Below are 14,821 nucleotides of genomic sequence, written 5' to 3'. Positions count from 1 at the left end.
TTAAAAACTATTTATGCCAAGTAGTTCAGGTTTTTCTTTATAGGCAAAAATGTTGTCTTGACTTTTGTTAACTGTGTTGTCCTCTGACCCATAAAGACAATTATTTTCACTTCCCTTGGCAGAACCATTCTTTGAGAATATGTGGGATTAGGAATACTCTTCCTAGACCCTGATTTCCATGATTTTTGAATAATGGTTGTATTAGTCCCCTATGCTGCACAGTGAGAACTGTTCACCATTGAACTCAATTGCTCCCAGATTGTGGTCAGCAATGGACCACAGCAGTGCGCAGAGCTTTCCTTGATGTTATTCAGAAAGCTGTTTGGAAATGTCGTGAGGATGGACAGAGTTGTAATGCAAGCATTCTGCCTCTTATAAAATGTTCTGCAGAATGAAACAGTTGGAAGAAACCAGCTCTTACTTTTTCTGTGTCCGTGTTCATTTTTCTACAGAATATAGAATCACGGTTGAAAGTGTCATTGCCCAGTGATCTTGGAGCAGCTCTCACCGATGGAGTTGTTCTGTGCCATTTAGCTAACCACGTGCGTCCCCGCTCTGTTCCCAGCATTCATGTCCCCTCACCTGCTGTTGTAAGTATGTAATAATGATAGTATTTTACAGGTGTCCAAAATAACATCCAAGAAAGTCCTGTAATCCAGACAAATGCTAGATTCAGCATTCTCCTCTGTGAACGTACATGACACAAAAAATAACCATCTGTTCTGTGTAAAAAAGGTCTATAGTGTCATTAAAAGAAATTATATTTGGATTTGTTTCGTTTAAAGGAAGTTACTTCTAACACAGATTGTAAGAAAATGGTAAAGTTTTCAAGTCCTCCCTGTGTTAACTTGAAAACTAGTGAAATAAGAGACAGTTCAACATGAAAACTGAAATAAGATATTTCAAAAGATCGAAAGGTCCGAGAAGTTCAGGAAAACGGATAGTAGGGAGATACAACATTCTCTACAACATTTAGGATCCCACTACACAAGACAGTGAAAACAGGCAGAGAAGCCAAGTTAATTCCTGTGTCCACTTTACAGTGCTACAAATTCCTCTGCTTAGGCATTTTAGCAGAGCACACGAGAACAGCATCTCCTGGAACAAAACGAATCCAGTCGTACCTTTGTGATAACAGGAAAAAAGGTGGTTGTATCTGGAGACTGTTCAGAGCAAGGAAGGAAGCGCACAGAGAAGTTTGAAAATGTCTGAAGTTGTTTCCCTTACCCTGCCTAACTGCAGTGTTTCTAGAAAGCAATTAAGATTATGTGTTTCCGGGTGCATTGCTGTGTATCATGTCAGGAAAGCACAGAATTAAAGAACAGTCAAGAACTGTGAAATAACAATAGATAATTTACCTAATCTGTATTTGTGGAAGTTCAGTGAAAATATTTAGGGTCAGCTACTTAAAAGTAGTATGGGCAGGCAGATTGCTTGTTATGCACCTTTTAAATTGTATGAATAAGGGAAAAAACCTGAAGATTGTTCCTGGGGGAAGAAGTTGAAACATGTGTGTTGTGTTTGCTTTTCCTTGTTTTGGAGTCAGTCTTTGTGTTGGTTGGAATTTGAGCTGGCACTTAACAGGGCTGCCTGCTATATCATTGTGGTTCCTCTCCCTTGGACTTAATGCAAACAAGCAGATGTCTTCGTTATTTTGAGAACGATTAAACTGGACACGCCAACATTTTAGGCAGATTGTGGAATCATTAAGAGAAGAGGCATACAGCCCCTATTCAGAAGACTTGCGTCATTGAGAATATCTTTTCAATGGCCTGGTTTTATGTGCTGTTGAATATTCTGTGTTAGGAGTTAAATCATGGCTTTGTCATATATAAGTCCCAAGGAAGAGGCAGCCTTTAGCCGCACGGCTCCAGGAGCAGAAGAGGCATCATGTCATTCCTCAGTCACAATGTGATCTTTGTATTCCCTTCGTCCTTCGGGAGAAAGAAATCAGCACTAGCCTTTAACCTGCTTTCTTGGTGGGGAAATACAGCACACTGAGGGGATAGAGCACAAACCCCACCACCTATGGAAAAGCATTGAACTCACAGAGGCCACTGCCTGCTGCTACGTAGAATGTGGGTAGCTTGTTCAAAGGAGCAGGAAGCTTGTGTCTCTTTAACCAGAAAAGAATAAGCTTCAAGAATAGAAACAAGACAGAGCCTGTGCTGTGGTATGTCTGTGTAGAGGTGTGAAAGCTAACTGGAGAAAAAAGCTTGCTTGAAAAAATGCCAGTGAGTGCAATTCAAACAGCTACATCAAACACATCTACAAGAGGCTTACAAGCAGCAAGCTTCAGTTCCAGTTTTCTTCCATTATTTTCTGGTTTTGTCTAGCTTTCATTTTTATTATCTCTTTGCTAATTGAAATATGGTTTGATATTTACGTATTTTTGTATTGTAGTAATCCAGAACAGACTCCAGATTGATTTGTATCATGAAATTGCTCTGAAATCACAGCATGGAAGCTATGCATGTGTGTTTCATTCAAAATATGTTTTTAAAATTATCATACTATAGTCACCAAAAGTATTAGCCAGTTTTATATAACACCTTGTATGTAAATATTGCACAGCTTAGAACTGTCTTGTTTTAAAAACATCCAGCATTGAGGAATTAGCTTTTCATAAAATAGCTTTGAAATTTGGGGCTTGTTTTTCTAAAGAAAAGCAAACTTCGACAGAGCCTGCTTTGAATTAGACAAGCTTATGTCAGCGGAGTATTTTTTTGGCGAAGAGATTTATTAAGAGTTTTATTTAAATAAAAATAAAGATCTTTTAAAATCCTGCCAATTAAGAACACTGTATGCCTGTCTCCTCTACTTCTTTGCAGCCTAAACTTACAATGGCAAAATGCAGACGAAATGTGGAGAATTTCTTGGAAGCTTGCAGAAGGATTGGAGTGCCTCAGGTACGTATTTCTACTATCCTGATACAGTGTTTCGGGTGTAGTTCTGTATGATGCTTCAGAAAATAAAACCTTCTTTGAAATACTTGATGAAAACAAAATGATTAAAAGTTTAGAAGGTTCAGGTATAAGCTGTGTCTTGCAGTATAGATCAGACTTACCTTGCATTGTCTTCCAGAGCAAAATGAAGTCAGATACAGTTTATGAGAGGTTTGATTCACTTGCTGCTGTGCCTCATATTCATAATAGCTGATGCAGTTCAAGTCTGCCTTTAGAATTGCAAGGTATTTCTATAAAAACAGTTACATTTTCTCAAGATTAGCTATTTGACAGCTTAAAAGTGGGATAAAACTTGGATTATGTTTTGCATGTGTTATTTTTATCCCAAAGCTTTTCATGTTCCTTCAGAATAATTCTCTTACGTGAACGTCTTTACTGTCTTATCAACAAGTCACAGTGCTGTTGGCCTTTCTCTAATGGTAGCTATCTTTGTATAGATCCTAATTCTTTTGTTATGTACCAGTGGTAGAAGTCTGTCTTCTGGTATTCCTTGTCCCCTTCTGAAATCTGGAAGAGCTAGAAGGTGGGAACGTATGAAACAGTCCATCCGAGTCCAGTTATCCTGTTCTATGCTGTCCTGTCTTTTCCACCTTGTCTTACTCAGCAGCTGTCTCAGTACAAATAGTTTTGATACGTCATGTTTTCCTTAATTTTTCTTCTAGTGCATTAATTTATTTGGTTTCTTATACTGCTAAGCATTAGTGTTTCTGTTGTAGGTGCTGTTTTCTTTCTTATGTATTGTGAAAGAGGAAAGTAGACCTAGTGACTCATTTCCCAGCTATTTCTAAAAGCAGTGTTCTCAAGTCAGTCATGCAGTATTTTCTGGTGTTTTCAGATGGCTTCACTTGCAGGCATTTGAGCCATTGGGATTTTAGGATAGCATATTTGTTGAGCTGCTTGGCAATTTCACGTGACTCAGCGGTGAATCGTGTTGGAATGTGGTAGGGAGTTAAGAGTGATTGTTAGGACTTTGAGATCCTGCACTATTTTGCCCCCCTAAGAAACTTCAGACTTTTACTTCCAGCAGAACTGCACAATATAAATTCATCTGAGGCAACATTGTTCAATTCCATCCCAGCTTCCCTATTTATAGCTCCCTCAAATATGAAGATGTAATTTTTATGGGGGATTGCAGTACAGAGCAGATCACTGAAATGACCCACATTTAAAAACAAACAAAAAAGCAACCAAAGAAAAAGTCCCCTGTAGACCCAGACTGCTACATCTGTTACACCTGCTGCCTAGGACCCTCCTGTTTTTCTCATATTTCTTACTTTAATGTGGAAGAGTTCAAGGAGAGTGTCTCTGGGGAAACTTACTGAAATACCCCCACCTGAACTCTAAAGTTGCTCTCACATGTCTACATTACATATCTACTGAGATGTGAACCTAAGATATCTGTAGGCAAGAATGGCATGGCAGCTTAGTATATTTTTCTTGAGAAGATGCCTGCAGGTATTTCCTTTCATTTAAATTCTAATTACAAAAATAAAAGGCTTTCTGAAAGTATGGATCTATGTAGAAATACTTACCTTCTAAGAGGAAGGCTGCTTTTAGAAAATGTTAATTACAGGCACCACAGTGGAGCAGCTATTTCTATAGGACTTTGCTAGTTAAAGCCCTTGCATCAAAAGAAACCGACAGCTGAACAGATTGATATGTGCATCTAGGTTTCACTGATTTACAGCAGTCACCTGTGTGAAAGGGAGGGAAAAAGTACACAGTGGGAATAGGTACAGAACACTTAAACTCTAATTAGTAATAGATATTTCTGCAGGATACTGCATTCAAGCATCAGTTACACATAAACAATCCCTTGTCCTACTTTTTCATTAACTAAAATACTTGGAGGGACTTAACTGTGGTGAGTACTCAGTGCCAACAGCATCTCAGAAACCTGGAGGAAAATGGTTTTCACTAAGACATGTATAAACTGTTGTATTTTTAACAACAAAGACTGTTAAATGTTTAAGCTGTACAGGTGACAGGCACCTTATTTAACACTAAATATTTGCATTAAGTGAGTTATTTGCAAGGGGAGTCTTGCAGATTCCTTTGTGAGAATTAACCAGCTGTGATACGCTTCTCGAACGTGTAGGTTATATCTGAGATGTCTGATGACTGACTGCTTCGTGGATGTTGCTATGGCTAACTGACTGACCTTTTTTTTCTGTCTGTTTTCCCTTCCTGCTCACACACTCTGGACAGGACAATCTTTGTTCCCCTTCTGACATTCTTCAGCTAAACCTCAGCGTTAAAAGAACAGTTGAGACTCTTCTTTCCCTGGGGACAGATTCAGAAGAATCCAGTCTTGTCTCCCTTTCCATTCAGCTCTGGGGCTTTGTGGTGTTTTACTGTACTCTAATGCTAACGCTCTGTATGTTCTATCGCTGGGTCTTTTTTCTCTAGCTGAAGGATAGTGTTGCTGCTTCCTCCCTCCATCACTCCAGTGCTGGGAAAGGATTTTGGTTTTTGTCAAGACTGTGTGTATGAAGTGCTTGCTTTCCCACCGATGAGACAGACGTGACAAGTACGATGTGTAAACACATTGGTGCACGCACCCAACCATCTGTGACATAATTCACATGTGTATTTGCTGTGTCATATTGAGCAGATATAATGCTTTTACAAGGGAGGAAGTGCTGTCTGTGGGCTAGAGCGAGGGACTTGAGGTTAGGACATGTGGGTGCTTGCTGTAGTCTGCTGATGAGTGATGTAGTACTGGGAAAACTGTGTTGTCATTTTGTGCCTCAGTTTCCCTATCTGTAGAATGGGCATTGCACCCACTTTGGTAAATTGCTTGAGGATTATCTGATGAAAAACATTAAAGAATGCAAAGTATTTTTTTCAACGTCAGTGTTCTTGATGAGAGATCTCAGTCTTAGGAGACATGGTCTGGTAAGTTTTGCCCACAGGACTTTAACTGCTATTTTTCTTCTTACCCCCAGTCCCTTATCCTGCTTCTGAGAGCATTTGATTTCTCATATTTGTAGACTCTGGTGTATTACTTTGAGTCAGGATTTTTAAAATAACTGTCACTTGAGCTTTGTAACAGATCAAGCAGGAAATTTTCAGAGAAATTGAGCTCTTTAACAGCTTTGAGAGAAAAGTTTTCTGGCACAGAAGGAAAAATCCTTAAGATTCTATCAGATGCCACAGAATGTCATAGCATTTTACTGTGCTCTGGATAAAACTTAACAAAAACTTCTAGAGTTGCCACTCGATTGCAGGCACCCCAACCCATGCTTGTTCCATGGTTATTCCCTTCTTCCTGTCACCCCGTCATTTTCAGAAACCTTTGTAACATACAGCTGCAGAAATACAAGTCCCAGCTGCACCATCACTCAATACTGTTTTACAAAACTCAGGTAGTCTTCCGTAAAGCTTCAAAGCTTTTCCCTCCCCAGGAAAAGCTTCCTGGTGCTTTAATGCTTTAATGTCTCAGGGACACCTCAGAACTTCAGGGCACTCCCCATGTGATGTGTGAAAGACCATGTCTCCTCAGAGTGTAGATTGATTCAGGAAACTCTGCTCAGAGACCAGTGACAGGTAAGTGTTCAGTAAAATGGCTGTTCCAAATGTGTTTTCAATAAATTTCTGTTGTATCTGAAAGTGCAGTAAATGGCTTGTCAGCCCAGTTTAACTGGTATTAGCATTCCAACGTTAACCTGGCAACAACTCTGAAGCACAGTTCAAGATACCCAGGAGTTTAGTTGCAAATGTGGTTGCTCCCAGTAAAAATGTGTTATGTGTACACGGATCTCACAAGCTCTTGTAACACAAAGTGAGTATTTAACAAAGGAGCAAGTAGAGGAGTTGATGCCCTCTTTCCAAGCCACACACAGTGTTCTGTCCAAGCAAAACATTTTTGAGAAAAGAGGGGACCTTTGACAGGGGGAGATTGTTTTATTTTTAAATAAGCTATTTTTGCACTGCTTACTGGTATGAACTAAAATGAACTCTGTTCCTATGTTTCTTAACTTCTTCTAATGAACACTGTGATTAAAAACTGCGAGGGGTTTTACACTAACAGTGCCTTCCAGTTTTTAAATTTTGTTTGTCATGACTGTCTGTGGTATGGAGTCATTCCAAAGCTTTTCCCCTTATCTGTTTGCATACATAAGAAAAAAGATAAGACATATTTGCCTCAAGTTTACAAGTGTTTTCTCAAAAAGCACAGTTTTTTCAAAATAACATAAGTTTGCTGGAAGAAAAACGTATTTCAGCCTGATCATATGGCTTACTGGGAGAATTTCAGTCTGGGTTCATTTGTTTTCTCTCTGCTCTGAGCTTTGCGGGAGAAGTGTTGGCTGCCACTGTTCATGCTGAAGGATTTCTTTAACATCAAAAGTCAGCAAAGATTCAAAGAGTGGAGAAACGGAGGTTGCTGTGGAAATAACACGTGAAAAATAATCTCTGTAGCTCTATAGGAATGACACACTGTGGTTATTTTCTACAGACACAGAGAACTGTTGGACATGTATCCTGACTGTTGTGGAGTGAGGATGGCCAGGGTGTGCCAAGGGCTTAGTAGGATGAGGCTTTAAATTCATCTTAGACTGAGACTAGCACAATTATTAATAAACACTTTGAAACCTCCTTCTGCATTTTGCGTATTACTCTTATTCCTTAGAATGACACTGGAGGTAACCTGCTAAGCGGGTGTACTTCTGGAAGATAAACAGTGGTAGTGACTCACACGTAACGTAGGATGGATATTTGCCTGTAAATATACTGTCGATTTCTCATTGCCTTGAACAGGAGAAATGGCATTTTCTACATTTATGATCAAGGTTATTTCAGTCATACATAGAAGCAAGTCTGTTTTTTTTTTTTCTTCCATAAAACAACTTGTGCTTTCTGCTTTTTCATGCCTTCCAAGGAATTTGTAATGATAGAGATCAGCACATGCACACAGACAGAAGGACTTCAGATGGGCAGCGTGTCTCACGAGACGAGAATTGCTTTTAAGTATGACATTTCCTCTTAGGCTTGTTGCACGGTGTTTCTGTAGCGCACACTAGGATTTTGTTCTCTGCTTTAAAGCAGGTCTTTCCTCACGTTTGATCGCTAAACAGGCTTGCTACATGAGGACTCCGTCAAAAAGGCAGTTGTGTTTTGGGAAGGAAGCCATGGTTCCTTTCCTGCTCTGTGTTGTAGCAGATTCATCATGTTACAGCAAAGCTTTCCCCTCTGGAAGTTCATCTACTTTTGGTTTCATGAACTGCTGCCATTTCAGTGTGGGCAGAGACAGAGGACAATTTGCTATTCCCCACTTCTCCCACTATCCTTTTTCAAATTCTTATTTGTACATTTTTCTAATAAACGAACGCAAGGATTACCCCAAGGCCTCCTCCTTTGAGTAGTCAAGTTCATGGTGTGTTAGTCACAAGCAGAAATTTCATGTCATACCTCTGTGTGTGTGTGTGCTAGCTGTCCATAACATTTCATATTTCAGTCACCTTTTGATTAATTTTTTTTATCTTTTCAGTTGAGTGTTTTTCATCCATTTTGTTTTTGTCTTTGTTTTGTTCCCCATTCAGGAGCAATTATGTTTGCCTCTACATATTTTAGAAGAGAAGGGTTTGACACAGGTAGCTGTGACTGTCCAGGCGCTCCTGGAGCTGGCACCCCCAAAGCAGCAGCAACTTCACCACTTGTCTGCTGTGTAAAGACCTCCGGGACCTTTTGGGTTACCTTGGCTAAGCAGAAGGACGTGAAGACTTTACTGCCCATGCAGTGCATCCAAACACACAGAGCTCTGTTCTAAGGAAATGAGTTTCCGTGATTCCTGACAGGAATGTTTTACTTCATTTCTCCATTTTTTTGGAGATCACAACAGTTTCCAATAACATTTTTATTATCCATATTTTTGCCCCTTATTTAAAAAAAAATAAGAGTTCATTGGGAGGAGGACAGGGAATTCCAGTGGCTGGCTGTTGGAGCCAGCTGTAGAAACTGACCTGGTAGACTGAAGACACGGGTGTAGAGTTTGGAAAGTGATTCCTAGGGGAATTTGTTCATAAAAAAAGGATGTTGCTGCAGTGGGCACAGGGGAATGACATTTCTTTCCTTTCCCGCAGAGTTCAAAGAAAGGGAATTTCTTTGCCTCCAAAGAACAACAGCTATTTCTATTATATATTTAAAAAATTGCAACACACAATCGTAACCTGCAGCGTTTGATAACAGGGTTGAACCTCATGCAACTGTAACTTACGTTGGCATGTCCTCATTACTTAAAATTTGAAGGAAGAAAAAAAATTATTTTTTTTTTCCCAAGGGAAAAAATACTGCATGTTTTCTGCACAAGAAACATCTTAGTAAAACATACCAAACCAGAACTGTTCAAATTGTATTAATCACATCAGCATTCCTGCTGGGTTCACTTTCTGTTTGGGTTTTAACATGTCTTTATCTGAAAATTTTTCCAACATCAGTGGAGGGAGTTCTCCTCCCTCCTCTCGCCTCCCCTTCTGGTCACGTAGGGATGCGTTTGGTTACTCAGTGGTTTTGTCAGATGATGACTCGATGTCATCAAGAACCGCGTATGTATTTTCACTGCACTGTGAAGAGTTACAGCCTGCCATGCTCATCGTTAGAAACCCATTAGCAAATAATACATTTATGAGGGGCTGAGGCATCCCATGCAGACATGCCAACACTGGTGATTGTCCCAGACACTAAGAAATTTGTCGTTTTAAGAATACAATTACTGAATTCCCACAGGTGGGATCACGTTGCCAAAGCAGCGATCTGTTGGAAAAGGTAGCTTCTGTTTGTGGGTTTAACAAGGCTTTAATAAATAAAGCCTTTTATCATTGGAATTTATGTAGAGATGCACTGGTTTTACAGAAGTACCATTACTTCCTTCCTCTTTCGTTAACATAAAAATGGAAATTCAATATACAGGAATGGAGGGGCAGCCAACAAGCTTTGCGTTTTGCTGGAAAGTTGACCTGCAAAACAAAGACAAGCTCTGTGTGCTCTGATCCTAGTGACGAGGCCAAGCTCACTACCAGATCAGTTACAATAATTTTGTTTTTTTTCCCCAAAAAGACCTTGCAAAATCCAGTTCTGCACCCATGCAGTTCCTTTGTTAGCTTTTGGCCAATTTAAAGCATCCCAGAACGTTTTGCTACTAATACACGGTGCACGGGGTCTGAGACCAACTTTGGGCATCGGAGGTATTGCACCTGGGGATATATTTGTAGCGCAGTACACCAAGAGGATTTAATGGGGATAAAGGAAGGAGAAGAAATGGGAACAGGCTAGCTAAAAGGCATTTTTGCTGAAGTAAACTGGCCATGGGAACCCTGGGAAGGACTGGTCATAGCTGGGTTTTTCCCCTTTTGGTTTGCAGTTTTGTTCCTGCTCTGTTTTGCTTTGTGTATTTCTTTCAAGGTCCATTGTGGTGGCTGTTGAATCCTTTATTTCACATAATTATTCCAGTTGCTTCTTATTGGCATTGGCTGATCACTTTGCAAGTGGAGAACAACGCCTGGAGGGTATTTAAAACTGCACAGCTGAAAAGAGAAACCTTTTCATACCGGGTAAGCGCATTGCCCTGAGCCCTGCAAGACGTGAAAATGCCAGTAACTTGCAATGCACAGAGGAAGAGAGCAGCTCCACACAGACAGACCTTCCTCCTTCAGTAGGTCTTGTGTTTCACTTCATTTCACTTGCAAGGAGCGTTGGTAATTCTTAAAGGGTTACATAAAAGTGTTCGAAGTCTCTGCTGTAGTTTGTTGAGTGGAAGGTTCTGCCACTCGCAGCCGACAGTACAGACCACAAGTGTTTCTCGTCTGTTTGTCTCTGCACATAATTTGAAAGAGAAGGGGCACTGACTTCATCTTAGGTTTCAACATTAGGTTACTTGTATTGTTACAGGCGCATGTTACTTTCTAATAGCAAAGCCTTCGTGGACTATTTAAATATTCCCATTTTAAGAAAACCATTCCCTTCCTGGGGCTGTGAGGGTGCGGTGTTTGCTCCAGCCCCGCTTCCAGCACTTGGGGAAAATGAAACTTAACAGTGTTCAGGTTGGTGGAAGTTTGACATTTCATTAATAGTAGTTTTTAGGAATTAACGGGGTGGGGAGTTGAGCCTGAACTGCACGAAATGGCTATTTCCTATCGTGCCTGGTTAACATGGCGACTCTTCTGTACGAGCGGTGCGTGCGCACGGCCGCGGTCACGCGAGGAGCAGTGGGTGCCCGGCTGGGCGGGCGGCGGGTCCCCAGGATCGCTCACTTTGCTCTACGCAACGGTTCACTCTGGCAGTTTCAATGTATGTGATCATGTCAGTTTGACGTTTATAATTCTGTGTTTTCGTGCTGGCAAACGCTAAATCTTGACCAGATGTTTAGGACAAAAATCCAAAGCTGAAGTTTCATCATACGGCTTATTTAATATACCAAAACCAGCTTCAGTTCTCTTTTGCAAAATGGGTTGGGATTTTTTTGCTGTATTTATGTGCAATTTTTGTTGTATCCCATGAAAAGAATATTTTAAAGAAAACGTATAAAATTTTATGTTGTGTGCTAAAGCAAAGAGGCGATTGTCTTTCCTCTCTGGGGCATTTGTGTTGGAGGATGTGGGAGGAATCCATCGGAGTGTTTCGTGCTTGCTGGTGTTTATACACTGACTCCATTGTGTCACCGTCCTCACGCCGTGTCGAGCGCTGAGCAGCGCTTGAGGCTCAGCAACGTCACCCGCTCGAGACCAAGCGGCACGGGCACTCGGGAGGCCCGGATGGCATTGCGGTGGTCGGGGCAGAACAGCTGTGGGGCTTCCCCCTTGTGGAAAGGCCCCGACCTCGGTGGCCAGCTTAAAATAAATCAGAGACAACTTTTTACAGTGCTGAGAACCTCTGTTGTTTTTGGTAGTGGCACAATGGCAAATGGTATTTTTACCCTTTTATGGCTATAAATGGTTCTTTGAAGAAATGTTTTAGAAACAGAGGACTTTTAAGGTGAATTTGGACATCTAAAAAAAATCTTTTGTATAGATATCGTGGTGTTTTACAAAGCGATCTAATTTTGTTATTTCCAAAAACAGTGTAAACGTGTAATTAATAGAGTAAAGGATTTTAAAGCTTCATCCCATGCTGTATGTAAATACACTCCATAATTTCTAAGTCTGTTACATATAAATGTGTCTGAATATTGTATACTTTATTTTAAATTGCCTGTATTCTGCCAGTAGTGTGAACCTCTAGCACATTGATAATATAAAAGGAAATCATGGGTAATTTGAAATAAAGTTGTAAAACTTACATGAATTACAGTATTTCTTCCTGCGTTTTTTCTGTTGCATCAATGAATGTCACATCCTCTGTGCCGGGTGTTTATTCCCTTTCCCCATCGTCACAGTTGGTAGTTAATGGACCTGGTTTGTCTCTCTAGTTTTCATAGTTAACCAGAGGAGAATAATTCCAGCATTTTTACAGATGTTCTGCAGCCGCATCAGAAGCTTTTTCTTGGGGATATTTGTGACCTTCCCCAGATGCTGAGAAGCAGCAATTTTGTACAGACTCCTTTGCTCCTCCTTCCCCACTCCCCCCCTTTTTTTTTCATCTCAAAATAAAACGTATCCTCTAGGTTTGGGGAGTTTGCTGCTTCCAGTACTGGTGTTCCTTGCTGTTCTCGTCTTTTGCTTAGTTTTATTCTATCTTGGGTTTGATCTGTAAAACTTGCACCCCTGCTTCATGCCCCTGCAGCATTTGAAAGGTTTGTTCTTATTAGCCAAAATGTTCCCTCCTCTTTTCTTCCCTCCTCGTAGCTCATTTTTACTATTCAAAAAAAAAAAAAAGATCCTGTCTCTCCATAGCCAGGAGAGTGCCAACCCTGGCAAAGTTCCTCACAGCTCCCGGGTTTCGGGACACTGCTCCCTGCTCCTGTCCCTGGATGTGCGCAGCCTGTGTACTTGGCAGCTGTACAGCCAAGGAGCAGAAGTCCCTGCGGTTCCTGACCAAGCAAGGTAAGGCTCGTAAGGAGGGCAGGCGCGTCTGGGATGGGCTGGTGCAGCGGGGGAGGCCCGGAGGGGCTGGGCCGATGGATGGCAGCGTGGCCACAGTCCCCAGGCAAGAGCCTGTTCTCACCTGGGAGGCATGAGCTCACAGGGGTTTGGTCAGGTTACAAACTTCTGCCCCCATCACACTGTCACCTGGTGGCCAGGACACTCGTGTTGGGACTTGAGATTTCAGCACCCCCCACCTCACTGCAATAGCAAGCCCTGTTCTACTGTGGATTTTTTTTTTTCCCCCAGAACTGTATTTTGTTCTCCGCTGAAAAGCGAGCAAAGCCCAGCCAATGCCGTGCTTCAGATTTCAGTTGTTTGGTTGTATTACTAAGGTGTGCCTAGAGTTTGATATAACCAGTGGAGATCTACTGCCCCTGCTTCCTGTACCACTTTTTCCTTAGCTCAAAACCTCTGAAGAGTTTATGATCAAACTTCATTCCCTTCACCCAAACAGCTCACCTGTTAACACCCACCACCTATGGAAAATACGAGTCCTAAATGAAATGCACCAAGTCAGCAGCACATGAAAATTAGAAAGAGTTAAAATTAGGAACACAACTCCCGTGGTTGCTTGGAGGTGCCTCCTGCAATAAGGAGCCACGGTGCAGACTGGGGTGTAAGCGCAGCCCTGGCTGCGTCGGCTTGGAGTGACCCCTGCTCTCACCACGGAAAGGGAACGAATGTGGCCGTGGCCTTGGTGCCAGTGCTGGAGCGGGAGCGCGGGCTGGTTTCAATAACCAGCAGTGCTCCAGCGCTAATACCGATCCTGCTAACGCACGTTTGTCTGGAGCGTCTGAAATTTAAGTGCTCCCTTGACAATCGACTCTGCCTGATACTCAAGCACCGGCCCCTCTCCTCCCATTCGGCAAGAGTTCTGAGCCAAAAGCTTTCTGCTCGCGATTTCAGTCATCTCACTTGAACTTTCAAGCTTTTGGCAGAGTTCAGCTTGGACACGAGGACGTTTGGATGGGGCCAGCACGGGCTGGTCACAAAGCACAGCAGATTTCGTGTGGTTTGAGCTCACGCTCCTGCGTGGGAGTGTCAGAAACGAGCCAGCTCAACCACAGGGCTCGTTTTGCTTTGTGCACAGACCTGCATGCAACTGAGAGTCGTGTCAGGAGAGAGGGCTCCTCTTGGTTAAAAAAGCAGCACGCTGCTCCCCAGCAGCTTTACTCCCTGCCTGCTGCCTCACCTCGCTGCGCAGATGGCGGCCAGGGTGGTGGGTATGGCTGTGACAGGCCAGCTCCTGCAGGCTGTCTGTCTCTTTCCGTTGTTCCTTCCCTCGGTCAGAGGATATTTGGAGCTGTTCTGTCTGTGCGCTGACAGTTTGCAGGACGGTGGGGATGGAAACCTGTGTGCTTTGACTGCCCTTGTGTTTACACTGCAAACTGTCAGCAGTTTTCCCCCTGCGGTCCTAATGCCGGCACTGGCAGCAGGGCGAGTGCTGCTGGAGCCCAGATGTGGGTGACTTGGCCCCTGCCTTACCCAGTGCTTCAGCCATGGCCAGTGCTTTGGGGCTGCAGAGGAGGTCCTCACTGCAGAGTGTCCCATGCAGGTGAGTTACTGGGCTGTTAACAGGATTACCTCCCGCTGGCTGTCATGTTTCCATAAAGCACTTTGGGGGATATAGTGTTTCTCACTGATTTGATCTGAATCCTCTTTCTGTGGGAGAAACTGTGTCTCTGCTGTACAAAGGCAGCTTCAAGATCTTAAGGGTTACTGCAGCTTTACCTTAGCTGTGTCTGTCATGAACTGTGTTCTCCAGAATAGCCTGAGCTCTGTTACGTGGTTTATTTTGTCCTGTCAGACAGACAGACCGCAGTGCCCTGCCCAGCA

At 42.3% G+C, this 14,821-nt stretch overlaps 2 protein-coding genes across 10 annotated transcripts in view; both read left to right on the top strand.

Annotated features, from left to right (window-relative positions):
• LRCH3 (leucine rich repeats and calponin homology domain containing 3) overlaps positions 1–12,239 on the top strand; it is a 65,818-nt gene extending 53,579 nt beyond the window's left edge. For 7 of the 9 annotated variants that reach the window (XM_068405953.1, XM_068405958.1, XM_068405954.1 and 4 more), the window contains 3 exons: positions 453–590; positions 2,832–2,909; positions 5,175–8,499. In XM_068405953.1, the coding sequence (XP_068262054.1) occupies positions 453–590; positions 2,832–2,909; positions 5,175–5,375 (417 nt within the window). In that variant the 3' untranslated portion in view covers positions 5,376–8,499. The other 2 variants (XM_068405959.1, XM_068405956.1) reach the window with 1 other exon arrangement.
• The window catches only part of RPL35A (ribosomal protein L35a), a 130,757-nt gene that overhangs the window by 89,256 nt on the left and 26,680 nt on the right, over positions 1–14,821 (top strand). The gene's annotated exons all lie outside the window — the stretch shown is intronic.

This window comes from Nyctibius grandis, chromosome 8 (assembly GCF_013368605.1).
Source record: "Nyctibius grandis isolate bNycGra1 chromosome 8, bNycGra1.pri, whole genome shotgun sequence".
Taxonomy (NCBI): domain Eukaryota; kingdom Metazoa; phylum Chordata; class Aves; order Nyctibiiformes; family Nyctibiidae; genus Nyctibius; species Nyctibius grandis.
The sequence above is the reverse complement of the archived record's forward strand: the minus strand, read 5'-3'. Positions and strand labels throughout refer to the sequence as shown.